At 46.5% G+C, this 16,118-nt stretch overlaps 1 protein-coding gene across 1 annotated transcript in view; it reads left to right on the top strand.

Moving 5' to 3' along the window:
- pik3c2b (phosphatidylinositol-4-phosphate 3-kinase, catalytic subunit type 2 beta) overlaps positions 1–16,118 on the top strand; it is a 107,845-nt gene that overhangs the window by 34,636 nt on the left and 57,091 nt on the right. The window contains exons 7-11 of the mRNA XM_080000177.1: positions 696–775; positions 3,071–3,134; positions 3,582–3,728; positions 7,176–7,209; positions 7,838–8,033. Of these exons, the coding sequence (XP_079856303.1) occupies positions 696–775; positions 3,071–3,134; positions 3,582–3,728; positions 7,176–7,209; positions 7,838–8,033 (521 nt within the window). The remainder of the gene's footprint in view (positions 1–695; positions 776–3,070; positions 3,135–3,581; positions 3,729–7,175; positions 7,210–7,837; positions 8,034–16,118) is intronic.

Genomic DNA, 16,118 nt, shown 5'->3' with positions numbered 1-16,118 from the left:
TATGTTATCAACACGATACACCCAGATGCACTCAACTCTCACACAGGAATTAAATAGGGTTTGGAAAGGGGATCCATGAGTGCTGATAGGCAGTATAACAGCACTAGGATGTATTACTGTGCTTTACTGGTAGTAAGTAGCTAGCTTTCCTGCAGTCAGGAAACACCTTTATCAGCTAGTGAAATCAAAGGCTCAATAAATGACAAAATAAGCATAATCTGTTACCATTTGATTTAAATTACCATTGTAACACATTATGCTTATTTTGATGAATATATTACAAAAGTGATGTATAAAAGCAGCATCATACCTGAGTTGTGTGGTGTTATACCATATATCGTCAGAGCTACCTATAACGGTGCAACTGTGAGTGTGAAATATCCTAATTATAGTCAAGGATATTTTCAGTACTATCAGAATATTTAGGGTCACCGTCACATCATGCGAAGAGTACGCATTATTTTGTTTCTAATTTTGATACGTGTAACATTTCTATATACTGACTACTTTTTAGCATTCATAGTGATGGGATTATTACATTTTAATGGAAATCTTGTGTTTATTAACAAGGAATGCCTCAAGGGTGGCACGCACGCACGCACACCAACCAAAGCATGGTTAAGTGAATAATGCATACATGCATATACATCTTTTTTCTTTTTATTTAACCTATGAATATACTTTTTGATTGACAGGAGGAAGATGATGAAACGGCTTCCACCATGAACCACGGCATCTTGCTGCAGGAGCGGCCGATCAAGCAGACAGTCACCAAGTAAGGGGACGATGGGTCTAATTTTTGAATTTAAGCACCAAAGGGATTTTTTTTTAATACATGTATATATTTTATTTTAGACAGCCTTTTATAAACTTGAATTATATTAGACTGTGTGTGTGTGTGTGTGTGTGTGTGTGTGTGTGTGTGTGTGTGTGTGTGTGTGTGTGTGTGTGTGTGTGTGTGTGTGTGTGTGTGTGTGTGTGTGTGTGTGTGTGTGTGTGTGTGTGTGTGTGTGTGTGTGTGTGCGCGCCTGCCAATGTTGGAAAACATTGATGCGCAGCACAAGTCAGATGTGAAATTCAAAATATACCAATTACTTTTTGACGCAGAGATAAAAATAGTATATGCAAACCGTTCACTCAGGTTTTGTGATTTTTATTGTACATTAACAGGCTTAATATTCAGTTCGGTTTACAAATAAAAGGTAATTTTTTTATTGGTATCCATGTGCAGTTTCTTCTTAGTGTCTTGCAATGAGGGAGCATAATTACATGTGTGCTTGCTGTCTAGCATCTTCTTTGTTTATTGCTTCCTGCTTCACACATTACCTTCTCTATTACCACCCGTGGTTTCTGAGAATACTGCAACGGACAATATGCCAGCTATTAACGGACTGCACTCGCGCCCACCCGCGTAAAGGTATAATCAGGGCTTAACCCCAGCCATCCACATGATGTAGAAGAAAAAGTGATTCATCAGACCAGGCCACCATCTTCCATTGCTCCATGGTCCAGTTCTGATGCTCACATGCCAATTGTAGGTGCTTTCAGTGGTGGACAGGGGTTAGCATGAGCACCGACCAGCTATGCAGCCCCATGCGCAGCAAGCTGTAATACACCGTCTGACACATTTCTAACATAGCCAGCATTAACTTTTTAAGCAACTTGTGCTACACTAGCTCTTCTGTGGGATTGGACAATACGGGCTAGCCTTCGCTCCCCGAGCGCATCAGTGAGCCTTGGCGCCCATGATCCTGCGCCGGTTCACAGGTTGTCCTTCCTTGGACCACTTTTGGTTGGTACTAACCCTCGCATACCGGGAACACCCCACAAGACCTACCGTTTTGGAGATGCTCTGATCTAGCCATCACAATTTGGCCCTTGTCAAAGTTTCTCAAATACTCACGCTTGTCCATTTCTCCTGCTTCCAACACATCAACCTCAAGAACTGACTGTTCACTTGCTATGCCATTGTTAAGCTCCTTTCACACATAGTTCCAGCTAAATTACAGGGATAACCTTTTCGGCACCGCTCGTGAGTTTCACATTCAGAAACATTTCCATCTTGCGCATTGTGGAAACACATGCCATGATAATGCTGGACAAGATGGGGCAAAGGACAGTCCAGCAAAGTCATCCGTTGCTGTCTCGGTCCGCACCCCCTGCGCAGGAGAGCCACAGACAGCAGCAGTGCACGCAGCTCATTTCCTTGTACGCACAAATAGGGTGTATGTGGGCGTAGCATGAAATAAAAAGAAATATGCCTATGAAATAAATCCTGAAATAAATAAACAAGGCGAGAAATATGTAAATAAATGTTAATATATAAATGAGTAAATATACTCTCGACGGACTATAAACTGACCGGATGGAGGCAGTGGTGTGCCCGTGCCCTCACGTGCGCTGGCCAAGGTGGCGGGCTTTTTCATTCCGATTCATGGGATCTTTCATCACTTTCACTGCACCGCTGGGTTTTCTGAAACCCTCCAAATCGTATGTGTAGTTGCCATTTTCAAGCACGCAAAGTGAGAAAGCGAAACTCCTCGCAGCATACACCGCAGGGGCAGTGCAGGTGCACACTGCTAAATAGTATTTTGAATGTTTTGAATAGGCTATTTCGGAAAACAGTAACATTTTGAGAACAGTTTTGAATAGGCCATTACAAAAAAGATTGAATATTTTACTGTTTATGGTGAATACTGAGACAGTCGGTCATTTAGTCGGCACATTTTAACATCCCTAGTTTGTACATGTGTTTAAACAGCATAACCCCCCCCCCCACCACCTCCACTACTGGATCCACTGGTGGGCGGGTTCAGTGTGCCTTGAGGGATGCAGCGAGCGGCAGTCAACTCCGTGCAGGACCTGCCTATGCTTTCAAAGTTCAAAATCAAGTGCTCATTTCGATTGATTTCGAATTCAGTTTATCTATCGCTATCTATCTATTCCGTTTCGAATTAGAATAGATAGATAGATAGATACAGTAGATTAGATTATACTGTAATATTCTCTATTTTTATTATTTTCTCTGTATTCTATATTTCCTCTTTCTCTTTCATGTTTGCGTGAACAGGGAGGCGCTGACACTACTCCTAGATACCTTTCACAATGAAGCAGAGTCCTTCCTCTTGTCTGAGGTAATGCGCGCACACACACACACACACACACACACACACACACACACACACACAATTATTTTTCGAATGGCTTATTTGGTTACATTTAATTTTGACTGTCCACAGTTAAGTAACGCTTTACTCAGCACAGACTGGCTATAACCTGACTTACAATTGAGGCATTGCTAATACTAAACTATATTAAATGACAGGTTAGCGAGAGTGAGGTTAGACATGGATAATTTAGGTATATGGTTCAAGATGATTAAAGAGGTTGTCATGGTTAGAGGAAGCATATGGAAGGACAATTACCGATAAGAAATTTAATCCAAATGGCAAAGATTCAGGGAGTCTCCAATGTGCATACAAGTTGATACTAAATTGAGTACTTAGGCTTTTTTTTTCTTTTTTTTTTTTTCTCATTCTTCTGGACAAACAATCTACTCCTTATCGCCTACATCCTGACAGGCTGAACTGCCACTGCATGTGGAGCGTCTGGTCCAATCACTGAAGGCCCTTTGCAGTTCTCTGGCCTCTGTGGAGACCCCCGACATGACCTCTGCCCTCAACCAGCTCCCAGCATGCCCCTGCCGTCTGCAACCCAAGGTCCAAAAGGTAAACTGGATATTAGGGGCTGAAATGGCTCCCCATGCTCCCACAAGTCCTTTGAATTTATCTATTTTGAATATGCAACTGTAAGGATAATCAGATGTTTATCCAGGTGAAGGTGAATTCATTCTGATCTATTGTTGAATAGAATTTGTACATGGAGAACTGGAGAAGCCTGACATCCCTACTCACAAACTCTCTTGTTTGCAATCAAACTGAGGCACATTTAGTCATTTAGCAGACGCTTTTATCCAAAGAGACTTACAAGGGAGAATAACATTCAAGCTACATTGCGACAGAGATTAGTGTAACAACAACATTAGTGTAACAATAAATACTGTTAGGTAGTGCTAAGTAATTGTAGGTTAGGACAGGAGGTACTCACTGAAGAGCTGGGTCTTCAAGTGCTTCTTAAAGACAGACAGAGAGGGAGGTCCCTGCTCTGGTCATTTTTGGCAGCTCGTTCCACCAACGTGGAACTACAAATGAGAATAGCCTGGATTGCCGTGGCTGTATGGCGGGCAGAGCCAGGCGACGCTCATTTGATGAGCGCAGCACCCGGGGGGCAACATGTGCTCTTACAAGAGCATTTAAGTAGGCGGGAGCATTCCCAGCAATCACTCTGTAGGCCAGCATAAGAGACTTGAACTTGATGCGGGCGGCTACAGGTAACCAGTGGAGCTCGATGAGCAGCGGAGTGACAAGTGCCCTCTTTGGCTGGTTGAACACCAGTCGCGCCGCCACATTCTGTATCATCTGTAGTGGCTTCACCGCACAGGCCGGCAAGCCTGTTAAGAGGGCTTTGCAGTAGTCAAGACGGGACATCACCAAGGTTTGTACCAGCAGTTGAGTGGCATATTTGGTCAGGTACCGCCTGACTTTTCTGATGTTGAGTAGTGCGAAGCGGCAGGACCAGGAGACGGCAGCAACATGGTCCGAGAATGTCAGTTGGTCATCAATAATGACACCAAGATTCCTTGCAGCCTTGGTAGGAACAAGAGATAGAGAGTCGATTTTAATATCAATGTTGTGATAAATACCTTGTTTGGCCGGGAAGACCAGCAGTTCCATTTTCGCCAGATTTAGTTGAAGATGATAATCCTTCATCCATGTGGATATGTCAGCGAGACAATCCGAGATCCGCGTCGAGACAGTGGGGTCGTCAGGCGGGATGGACAGATAGAGTTGAGTATCATCCGCATAGCAGTGATATGAAAAGCCATGTGAGCGGATGATCAGGCCCAGTGAGGTGGTGTATATGGCAAAGAGGAGGGGTCCTAGCACCGAGCCTTGGGGCACCCCTGTGGTGAGGTTGTGAGGCACAGACAGCTGGCCTTGCCATGTCACACTGAACGAGCGCCCAGTAAGGTAAGATTCGAACCAGGAAAGTGCACTGCCCGTTATGGCCACACCTGAGAGTATGGACAGGAGTATGCTGTGATTGACAGTGTCAAAAGCAGCTGATAAGTCTAGCAGAATGAGAACCGAGGATTTGGCAGCAGCTCTAGCAGTTTTTAAGGCCTCTGTCACAGACAACAGGGCTGTTTCGGTGGAGTGACCACTTTTGAAGCCAGATTGAAGTGTATCGAGAAGGTTGTTTCTTGACAGGTACTCTGTAACCTGTCTAGAGACCGCTCTCTCTAAGGTTTTGGAAAGGAATGGGAGGAGAGAGACCGGGTGATTGTTTTCTACTTGATTGGGATCGAGTGAGGGTTATTTGAGCAGTGGTGCGACCCGAGCCGCTTTGAAAGCGGAAGGGAAAGTGCCGGAAGTTAGGGAAGAATTAATCATGTGTGATTGCCGGGGTGATAGTCGTGATATGGCTTGAAGGAGGTTAGATGGGATCGGATCTAGCGGACAGGTAGTAGGATGGCTACATGTTAGTAGTTTAGATACCTCACTTTCAGCGAGGGGGGTGAAACCAGGGAACGATGAGCCTAGGGCTGGAGAAGACAGGTTGTGAGTAGGTTGTTTAGTGAATTGGCTGCTGATGGCTGCCACTTTGTTAGTAAAAAAGGAGGCAAGGCAGTCAGCAGTGAGGTTAGTAGCTGGGGGAGGTGGTGGAGGGTAAAGCGGAGACTTGAAGGTGGCGAATAACTTACGTGTGTCTGTGGCACCGTTGAGCCTATTGTTGAAGAAGGCCTTCTTGGCAGCAGTGATGCTGGAAGAGAAGGAGGACAGCAGTGTCTGGTAGCTTGCAAGATCCTCAATTGTTTTGGATTTGTGCCATTTCCTCTCGGCTGCTCTGAGGTCAGTGCGCGTTGTCCGGAGGGTGTCAGTCAGCCAAGGGTGCGACTGGGTTGATCGAGCAGGTCTGGTGGATAGTGGACACAGGCTATCCAGACATGAGCTCAAGGTGGAGCAGAGCGAGTCAGTGGCATCATTAACCTGCAGAGAGGAGAAAGTGCCGTGGGGCGGAAGAGAAGAGGAAAGCACAGAGGAGAAGTGGGTGGGAGACAGGTTGCGGAGATTGCGGCGGATAGTTACCATGGGTGGGGAGGTGGGGGGTTGTTTTGGTAGCTGGACATTGAAGTGGATGAAGAAGTGGTCAGAGAGATGAAGAGGAGTGACCCTTAGGTTGTCCGTGGTGCAGCTCCGAGCAAGAATGAGATCAAGCTCTTTGCCAGCCTTGTGAGTCGGTGGAGTCGGGACCTGTCTTAGGTCGAACGAGCGAACCAAAGACAGGAAGTCAGCCGAGCTCGCACTGTCCAAGTGGATGTTCATGTCACCGAGGACGAGCATGGGACACTCATGCTCAGGAATTGATGACAGCAGGGTGTCAAGCTCATGTAGGAAGTCACCTAGTTGTCCTGGTGGACGGTAGATGACGACCACATAGGCTTTCACCGGAGTAGTCACCAAGATGGCGTGATATTCAAAGGAGGCAAAGTTGTTTAAAGGCAGCAGTGGATTAAATTTCCATGTGTTGGAAATTAGCAGGCCAGTCCCACCACCACGGCCAGATGGTCTGGATGTGTGGGAGAATGTGTAGTTTGTGGAGAGTGCAGCCGGGGTTGCGCTATCTTCCGGTTTAATCCATGTCTCAGTGAGAGCAAGGAGCTCCAAGGAGAGGTGGTTGGCATGACCAGAAATGAAGTCTGCCTTGTTAACTGCAGATCGACAATTCCACAAGCCAACAGAGAAGGAGGTCTTTGCAGAAGATGTTTGCTGCAGGGACCTGAGGTTACCCCCATTGCATCGGCGTATGGTATAACGAGGCTTTCTGGGTGACCTTGAAGTTGTAGGGATGCGGTAGTAGCACATTTTGTATGGAGTGAGAGAAAGAAATGTATGAAATGTATGTAGTGTAGTGTAATGTAATGTATGTTGTCATGGTAGTCAGTTTCTGCCTTAGCCCCTCAGAATGAAGACTGCTGGTCCTGTGATTTAAAAGTCAAATAGAACAAGATGTCTGAGCGTTTTCTCATAGTGCTCTCTCTGTCTTCCCAACAGGATGCCTCGGTACTGTCCATCAGAGCAAATAGAGGTATGTACCCATCCCTTGAAGGAATAGTTCATATTTTTTTAAGTTTATCTCTGTATTATACTCACCCGTCATCTAGTACTTTTTAGTGCCATTTGAGCAATGGTAGGAATTTAAAGATGGTTGCAGACATGGTTGCATTTGCATCTTGTGCCCAGAGGGACCAAGTTATCGCATTCTCCCTTAAATAACACAAGCAAACCCAAACTTGCATTATATTGCTGGTCTTCGCTGCATTCAAAATCACCCTCAACATCGAGAGGGCATCCAAATTAAAAACTAAATGCTCATTAATTTCACAACTTTGCTTTTTGCTTTCAGATGAAATTAGTTCTGGTGGGACAGAAGAAATGGATTGACCTATATAGCACAGTAGAATCTCCTTCAGCCGAACCCCAATGGGAACGGTTTTACTTATCTAAAGTGTTTTATTTATTATTATTTCTCTGCCAGAAACCAAAGCATAAATTAGCGACATTATTTTCTCTCAGCATTGCCCATGAACATAAACCAACATGTTTGTTTTAATGTTTATGTTGGAAACTCAACATCTCAACATCCGATAATGCTTGCACGCAAAATTTCAACTTTCACTCTGTGATAGGTGTCTTCTTTTGCCATTGTGTCACAGAGAAAGTGGTTGAGAAGCTGACAGTGGCCATTTTGGACCTGGTAGAGCTCTACTGTAGCACATTCAACGCCAACTTCCACACGTTGCCCCAGAACTACCGCTGCACGGTGCCCATCCAAGAAGCTGGCCTGGTCACCAACGTGCTCTCCTTCAGCGTGTACGCTGCTCACCGTATCCCTATCACCTGGGCTGCCAGGTACAGGTTCATATATTATTAGATTGTTATTATATAATTATTTTGATCGAACACATCTGCTATGGATATCAATTTGATCACTTTTACATAAAGTTTATTGTATGTAAGCACTTTATCACTTTATCATCATTCAAGTGTGGCTAATATGACTAATAATGCGTTTCAGGTTTTAACATGTGTTTGGAATGATATGATTACGGAAAAGAGAGTTTACATGGTGAGTGGCGTAGTCTGGTTATTGACGGGAAGTACTTGCTCTGCTGTAAAGTCCAGTAAAAAGTAAGCAAAGTAGAGTCTATGTGTTGGAAACACTGGATAAACATCAGCCACTGCCATCAGTGAATAACTTATCTTCCTCACCGATCGGTAGTCAACAAGGCGAATATTGGTACAGATACCGATAATAGGAAAAGAAAATGCACCAGACATGCATACAGAGCGATGTATATATTTAATGTGTGCATATATGAAAAACAATATATGTTCTTTCTTCTTTTGTATTTTTATATTTCTTAATTTCACATTATCACATTCTCTCCATCATCGTTGGATTTAGCATCATAGACTTATTATTGGTAGAACCACACTTTAGTGAGTAATCAAAATAGTAGTATCAACAATTGCATTATACTGTATTTATGTATGAGGACACACTTTAGGCTCCAAAAGAAGCAAAGAGAACATAAGTCTGTTAATTGTTTAAAATGTCTGTGACTAAAGCTGGTTTAGATGACATTAACCCGCCCACTCAAATAGTTTAATACATAATGATGACTCAAATAGTTTAATAGATCTGTATTCTGTCAAAAAATAATAAATCACCAACGTGTTATACATCTGCTATTTCCCTAATCCGCATTTCGAAATGTAGCGTGTTCGCTACCCAGGTTCTTCACAAGGACGCGTGGCACAGGGTTTAGCGGTGCAGAAGCGCCGGCATGGCGGGGTTTATTGCATTCAGTTCTTAACAGAAAAACACTCAAGTGAGCGTCATACAACGAGGACAGAACTTTTAAGGGCGTGCTCAGATCGGGATTCCTTCAAAGCGCTCCTTCACATTCCCTGCCGTCCCTCCATCACTGCAAGACGAACAGACATAAGAAACCTTCCAGCTGCTGTGATTGGCCAGTCATTCAATTGGCCACAGCTTGCACAGAGGCAGGGAGCGTCAGTCTACCACGCTGACTTCCCCTCGCCTCCCAAAGCCCGCTCGACCACGCCCCTGAGTCTGCCACATACCCCCACCGCCCGACTAAGGCCAGGGAGCCGTCCGGCCGACAGCGAACCCACCCCCCCGGCGGAAAAGGAAGTTGGCTACCACCATCTGCGCCCCCGGCCTGTGGATCATCATGAACTTAAAGGGCTGAAGAGCCAGGTACCAACGAGTGATCCGCACATTTGTGTCCTTCTTGTGGTGGAGCCACTGCAGCAGGGCGTGGTCTGAACAGATGGTGAAAGGGCGCCCCAGGAGGTCGTAGTGGAGGGTGTCGACCGCCCAAGCACTGCTTCTCCACTGGGCTATATTTGGACTCCCGGTCCGCAAGTTTCCTGCTTATGTAAAGGACTGGGTGTTCGGACAGGGGAGAGAATACATCAGCAAACCGTTTCTGTAAGACGGCCACGTCCACCGCCTGGCCCGGTGAGAAATGGTCATGTGAAAGGGGCGGGGTAGCTTTTGGAATCTCCGGCCCCAACTTGTCTTTGTGTACGTAGTAGGCTCTCCCCCTTCTTGACCGGGGTAGAGGCCCGGCGTGCCGGCGTCTCCAACAACCTGTCCGACTTTTATCAAGGAGGTCAGACAGTTCTTGCGGCGATGGACGAGTCGCCCGCAGCGTCAGCACCCCTGCCGGAGTGTCTGAGGAGCCATCTGTGTGCCTGCCTCCGTGCCAGGTGGGAAGAGGGTGGGGAGAAAAAAGGGTTGGTGCGGGAAAGTGACCCAACGTCCCGCACCGCCAAAAAGGGGTTAGTGCGGGAAAGCGGCATGGCGTCCCGCGGCACTGATGGTCCTGGCTGGGCCCCAGCCATCCTCCTCCAGGCCGCTGGGGCGGTCCACCACCCCGGGAGGTCCCCCAGTGATCCAGGGGTCGGACGAGCGGGCTTCCAGCTGGCTTGCGGTCGGCTTGCGGTCCTCGGCAGGTAGAGGGACGCGGGTTGCCAGGTGGTCCTCGGCCAGTGTGAAGGCCCCCTCCAGGGTGTCCGGCCGATGGCAGCGGACCCAGCTGGCAGTCCGGGCCAGGATGCCTTCCAGGAACCAGTCCAGGACCACGTCGTCGACGATCTGATCAGCCATCCTCTCCCCAGACTGCAGCCACCGTCTGGCCGCATCCTTCAGCTGCTGGGCGTAGGCGAAGGGCCGGCCGGCGCCGGTGTAGGCCAGGGTTCGAAAACGCTACCGGTGTCCCTCTGGTGCCATCCCCAGCCGGTCCAGGATGGCCTTCCTAACCACTGTATAAACAAGGCGGGCAGCGGCCGGTAGGCCGCCTGTTGCGATTCCCCCGTAAGCAGAGGGAGCAGATGTACGGCGATCTCTTCGCTGGACAATCCACCTACCGCCGCCGATAGTTCAAACGTGGCAAGGAAGGCCTCGGCGTCGTCCTCACCTGTCATCCATTGCAGCACGACACGTGTCCGGACGTCGCTCGCCGCGGGCTGGTGGGCGTTCCCATAGCAGCTCCTGCAGCGCTTCGCGGTCCGCCTCCTCCTCCTCAACCATGCCCCCAAGTCTGCCACACAAAAGTTGGGATGGCAACAATGTCACCGATTGTATTTTCTTTAAAAAACCCTCCCATACACATCCACAGTGAATGTAATTGTATTGTTTTTCCCCTCCCCCGGGTTCTCTCAGAAATGTGTGATTAATCTGCACTGATGCAATTGTAACCATTGGGTTAAAACCTCCCTGATTGTTAATGCCCTGGATATTTATTTTGGAAGTCAGAAAGATATATATACACACACACACGCACACACTCAAACTCATGGGTACGCAGATGGTTGCAGTTTCTAGGCAGATGTTGAGGCTCAAAATCCCTGCTCTTAATCCACACAGTTTTAACATCTGTGGGCTGGAAATCATTCTGAATCTCCCCAGTAAAACGCAACGGCATGATGGTATCATAACGGTATCACAACACAAGACAATGCTGCGATACATGATCAACGATTACATAATCCCCTGTTTCGAAATCATTTCACCTGAACGTGATTATTTCCACCCAAATTTAAGGCAATTTTGACGCCATGTTGGAAATGTCGAAATAAATTCAATCTGAATTGTGTGCGTTTCCATCAGTTGGGTTGAAGGAGATTCACCAAATAGCCAGATTTTTGTGTCCCTATCTTCAATGTCTATTGATGGCTTTTCTGCAATAGGGAGACATTTATTATTACACCATTATAAGCTACGACAGGGGCATAAATGGAGCAAAAAAAAGGCATGTCTTGGTGGGGTAGAAGCATACCTTTGAAGATGTGTCGATGCAGAAGTATAGATCAGGTTTGAATGACTCTACTCTCTCCATTTACTGTGCAAGGGAGTAGGTCTGCTGTTGGCCACCACTCCCCACCCGACCCGTCTTTTACTGCCATGAATAGTTCCAACCCGTTTTGCACACACTCACACACACAGCTCAATGAGCCAATTCGCTCACCCTCTGCTCCCCCCCCTTGCTGGCACTTAATTAGCTACTGACAAAAAACCAACTGCCTTTGACATTTGACCTCCTTGGAGGTGGGACAGCGTAGTGCAACAAGGCTACCTGGTTGTCTCATGCCGAGCTCAGACTACAAGATTTTAGCCTGATCAAGGAGAGATGCAACAGAGCACCGGAGCAGCAGCCAGAAACATACAACACACCTATTTTTATTTTCTTCTGTAGGTTTTTAATATTTTTCTTATTTCAATTCTGAATTTATTTGTTTTTTACAGTGATCAAGAATCAAGTGATCCAATAAAAAATTGATAACCCTGTCCCCTGCGTGGTATCGTGTAATTTCCGGTGTCACTTCCAGTGTGTGTTTTCATGACAAAAAGTAGTTTGGAGATCCCACAAACACGTCTGGAATTCCTCCTGGTGAAAGATCTTGTAATGTGTGACCCCCTGTAGTCGATCAGTCATGCAGTGTGAAACCACAATGACTTCAAGATTTCTTATCACAAGGCAGAAAGTTGTCCTGTGAACTGTAAAGCGATCTGACGACTATATTTTTGATGTGTGAAGGCCATGGGCACACTACACTACAACTTTCAAACTCTAGAAAAGTATAAAAGCAAATAGCCACACGAGCGTCTCCGAATGAAACCCGTGCACGTTCACTTATGCGCAGACAGAAAAGCATTGTCCATCCTGTAGGGGTCAGAGGGGTCAACCGCCATTTTTTCCGTCATTTGTTCTAAACCATGGTTAGTGATACGTTGATATTTCAATACCATTTCTAATCTCATATCATATATGCAGAACCTCATGTGCAGTACTTTTAGCATCTCAATCATTAGCTCATTTTCCTTTTGAAAGCATTTACAGAGATATTGCAAACATGCAACAAGTTTAAACAAGGTGGCTGAAAAAGAGTGGTGGAATGACTAAAAGAGGAGAGGACAGAGAGTGAGGTGAGGTGCAGAGTGAAAAAGGAATAGAGGCAGCGGGATAGGCCGAGGAAAAAAGAGGTATTCAATTTGGCTTTGATTAAGAAGAGGAGGTGGGTGTTTTACTGGGAAATGGCATTGGAAGCGTCACCCCCCCCCCCGCCCCCCTTCACTGATGGAAAAACTGTGCTGTCATATTTGCAATATACTTTTCTTTCTTTCTTTCTTTTGAAACCACATCATACACTTCCTTGTGCTGTGCCCCAACGGAAACCAGAATGTGCACTTTTTCCTGGAACAGCGGATCGGCCTGGAAAAAGTCACATGGAAAACTAAAGTTTGCTGCCAAATGATTCAACTTGTTAGATTGATCATAGTACCTATCATTTACCTTGATATCTGACCTACAGGAAGCATTTATAATAACAGTTCATGGAATTATTATATTTCTACCCAATAGTTACATCTGCACTGTAGTGGGGGGGGGGGGGGGTGTTTCCCTCATGCACAGTGTTTGGTTTCGTGCCATCAGGAAACCGGGATATGTTCTTTATGAATGTGCATATCGTGCCCAGACAATCCGCTTGATGGCCAAAAAAAACCCACAGATTGAGCGCTCGGGCACCTCTTCCTGGTGACAACAATATCTTACGGGCAAATCTTACAGACAAACTACTGTATCTTAGAGGCAGGCACGTGTGGGGGTATCACCCCCACACGTGCCTGCCTCAGCTGAGTACCCCTTTACTGGCATTGGGAGGGGAAAAAAGGAAATTAACATAAATTATGAACTGTATGTGCGTCGTATGTGTTTCCTTGAACCTAACTAATAAAGGAAGGAATCTGTCTGTCTCTGTATGTATTGTGGCGGTTGGTGAAGTAAGACAAAGTTTGATTCAGCAGTATTTTTATTGGCTAACCAAACAGCGAGAAACGATTAACAATTCGACACCGAACAATCATGCATAACACTTTTATACAACATTTAAAACTTATACTTAACAATAAAATGTAATAACACTCTCAAAGTCTGTACACAATGGATGCTGCGAAACATGAAGGCACAATGTTAACTGTATGGCAATTACATGACAATGCATCTCAGGCGATGTTGCTTTGTAACGCAAAAGTGATGTAACGGGTAGTGTACATAGAGTAAGGCATTATTTTTTTAAGTAACACTAGACAGCATGCACATTTTGGCAAAAAAAAACAACAATATACAGTATATTGTATGTTAATGTATGAGCTACAGAACAACATGCTGCTTGGTGCCGCCCCTTGTGGTCACGAATGCACCGTGTTGATTACGCACATTCGTATTTTTTTTCATTTTACATCACTATATCCATCAAAAACTCATCGGCAGTGATCTCTTAAGACCACAATGCACTCGTGGATATAAAAAACATTTCCCTGAAAGAACAACTTTGGGGCATTTTATCGGCAAATCCAGAGTGGCTAGTGGAGATTTTGTGTGCCAATACTCTCAACAAAGGAAAAAAATAACAACAATGCAGTCGCTGTTCCATGGGAGGGCCGATGGAGGAAACACTGTGGTAAACGAGGCGGATTCAGATCAGAATGAGGACGCAACTTTACCGTCCACCTCTGCCAAGCATCCTTCTTGCCAATGTCCAGTCCCTGGAAAACAAGATTGATACCCTCCGGGCGAGGATTACATTCCAACAGGATACGAGGAACTGTTGCGTCCTCTGCCTGACGGAGACACGGCTGAACCTGCTGGGGCTTGACTACGCCATACGTCCAGCTGGGGTCTTCTTCGTGTTTTGCGCCGACAGATCGGGTGAGTCAGGGAAATCAAAGGGTGGAGGCATCTGTCTCATGACCAACAGAAGCTGTTGTAACCCCAACTGAAAAAGCTGACCATCTCATGCTGTCCATTTTACCTCCCCTAGGATTTTCAGCATGGTCATCATCACAGCCGTTTATATTCCACCGCAAGCAGACACCGACACAGCCTTATCAGGCCTATATGATGTGTTGTGCGGACTTGAACACAAACATGCGACGCGGCTGTGGTGGTGGCTGCGGACTTCAACAGGACGACCTTAGGACGAGCCCTGCCTAATTTCCATTAACACATCATCTGTGCCACCAGGGGAGGTAGAACTTTGGACCACTACTATACACCATACAAGAATGGATACCAGACCGTCTCACTCCCTGTTTTCAGGAAATCAGACCACGCCACCATCTCATAGTGACCAGGGACGTAAAGTGGTGGTCGGACTAATCAGAGGCCACGCCTCAGGACGCTCTGAGTGATGTTGATTGGGACATGTTCCAATCAAATTCCAGTGACGTCAGTGAGTTTACGGAAGAAGCTATGAGCTTCATAGCTACGTTAGCGGACAGCGTCGTCCCCACAGTGAAGGTTTGGATTTTTCCCTAACTAGAAACCATGGGTCGATAAAACCATCCGCGGCGCTCTGAATTCTCGCATGGCTGCTTACGACTGTCTTGTATCCGGAAATATGAACAATTACGAAGCGGCGCCATTATTTAAATAAAAAAATAAAAAATAAAAAAAACAAACTGCGGAGGGCGGTGAAGGATGCTAAACGGACATAGAGGGACAAGTGGAGCTACAGATGGCGCATTGAGACACCAGACGCTTGTGGCAGGGGCTGTGGACTATTTCTAACTACAACACCAGCCCCTCCTCAGCCACGAGTGTGGACGCCGCCCTAGCCAATGAACTGAACCTCTTTTTTTCTTTTATGTGAGGTTTGAGGCTGGCAACAACATAGCTAGCTCGTCAGCTAATTGGAGTTACACCGCTGGGGACAAGCGTGCACTCTGTGTCTGAGCATGACGTCAGGAGGGCTCTGATGCGTTTGAACACCTGGAAAGCTGCGGGGACAGATGGCATATCTGGGCGAGTACTAAAGATCTGTGCTATCCAGCTAGCCCCGGTGCTCACTACGATGTCCAACGCCCCCCTGGCCGAGTCGGGTTCAAGCTTCAAGAGGTCCACCATCATCCCTGTGCCAAAGAACGCCTCTCCAGCCTGTTTGAATGACTACCCTTCGGTGGCCTTCACCTTGGTGGTCATGATACTCGGTCATACTCGGCCAGTATGCAGTTTGCATACTAGCCAAACAGATCCACACACGACGCGGTCTACCATGTACTACACACCACGCTCACGCACCTGGATGGCCGGAAGGGGGCCTATGTGAGAATGCTGTTCATTGATTACAGTTCAGCTTTCAATACCATAGTCCCCACCAGACTGGCTGTCAAGCTGAAGGAGCTTGGACTGAATACTCCACTGTGTGCCTGGATCCTGGACTTCCGGCCCCAGGTGGTTAGGGTGGCGAAGCACATGTCCAGCTCCCTCACCCTGAATACAGGATCCCCCCCCAGGGCTGTGTCCTCAGTCATGTCTATACAGAGAGTACAGTAGGGGGCTGTGTGGCCAGGTCCAGCTCTTAAATGGCCCCCTTCTGGCCATCCAGGTGCGTGAGCGTGGT

Source organism: Zeus faber (assembly GCF_960531495.2).
Source record: "Zeus faber genome assembly, chromosome: 5".
In the NCBI taxonomy this organism is placed as follows: Eukaryota; Metazoa; Chordata; class Actinopteri; order Zeiformes; family Zeidae; genus Zeus; species Zeus faber.
The sequence above is the reverse complement of the archived record's forward strand: the minus strand, read 5'-3'. Positions and strand labels throughout refer to the sequence as shown.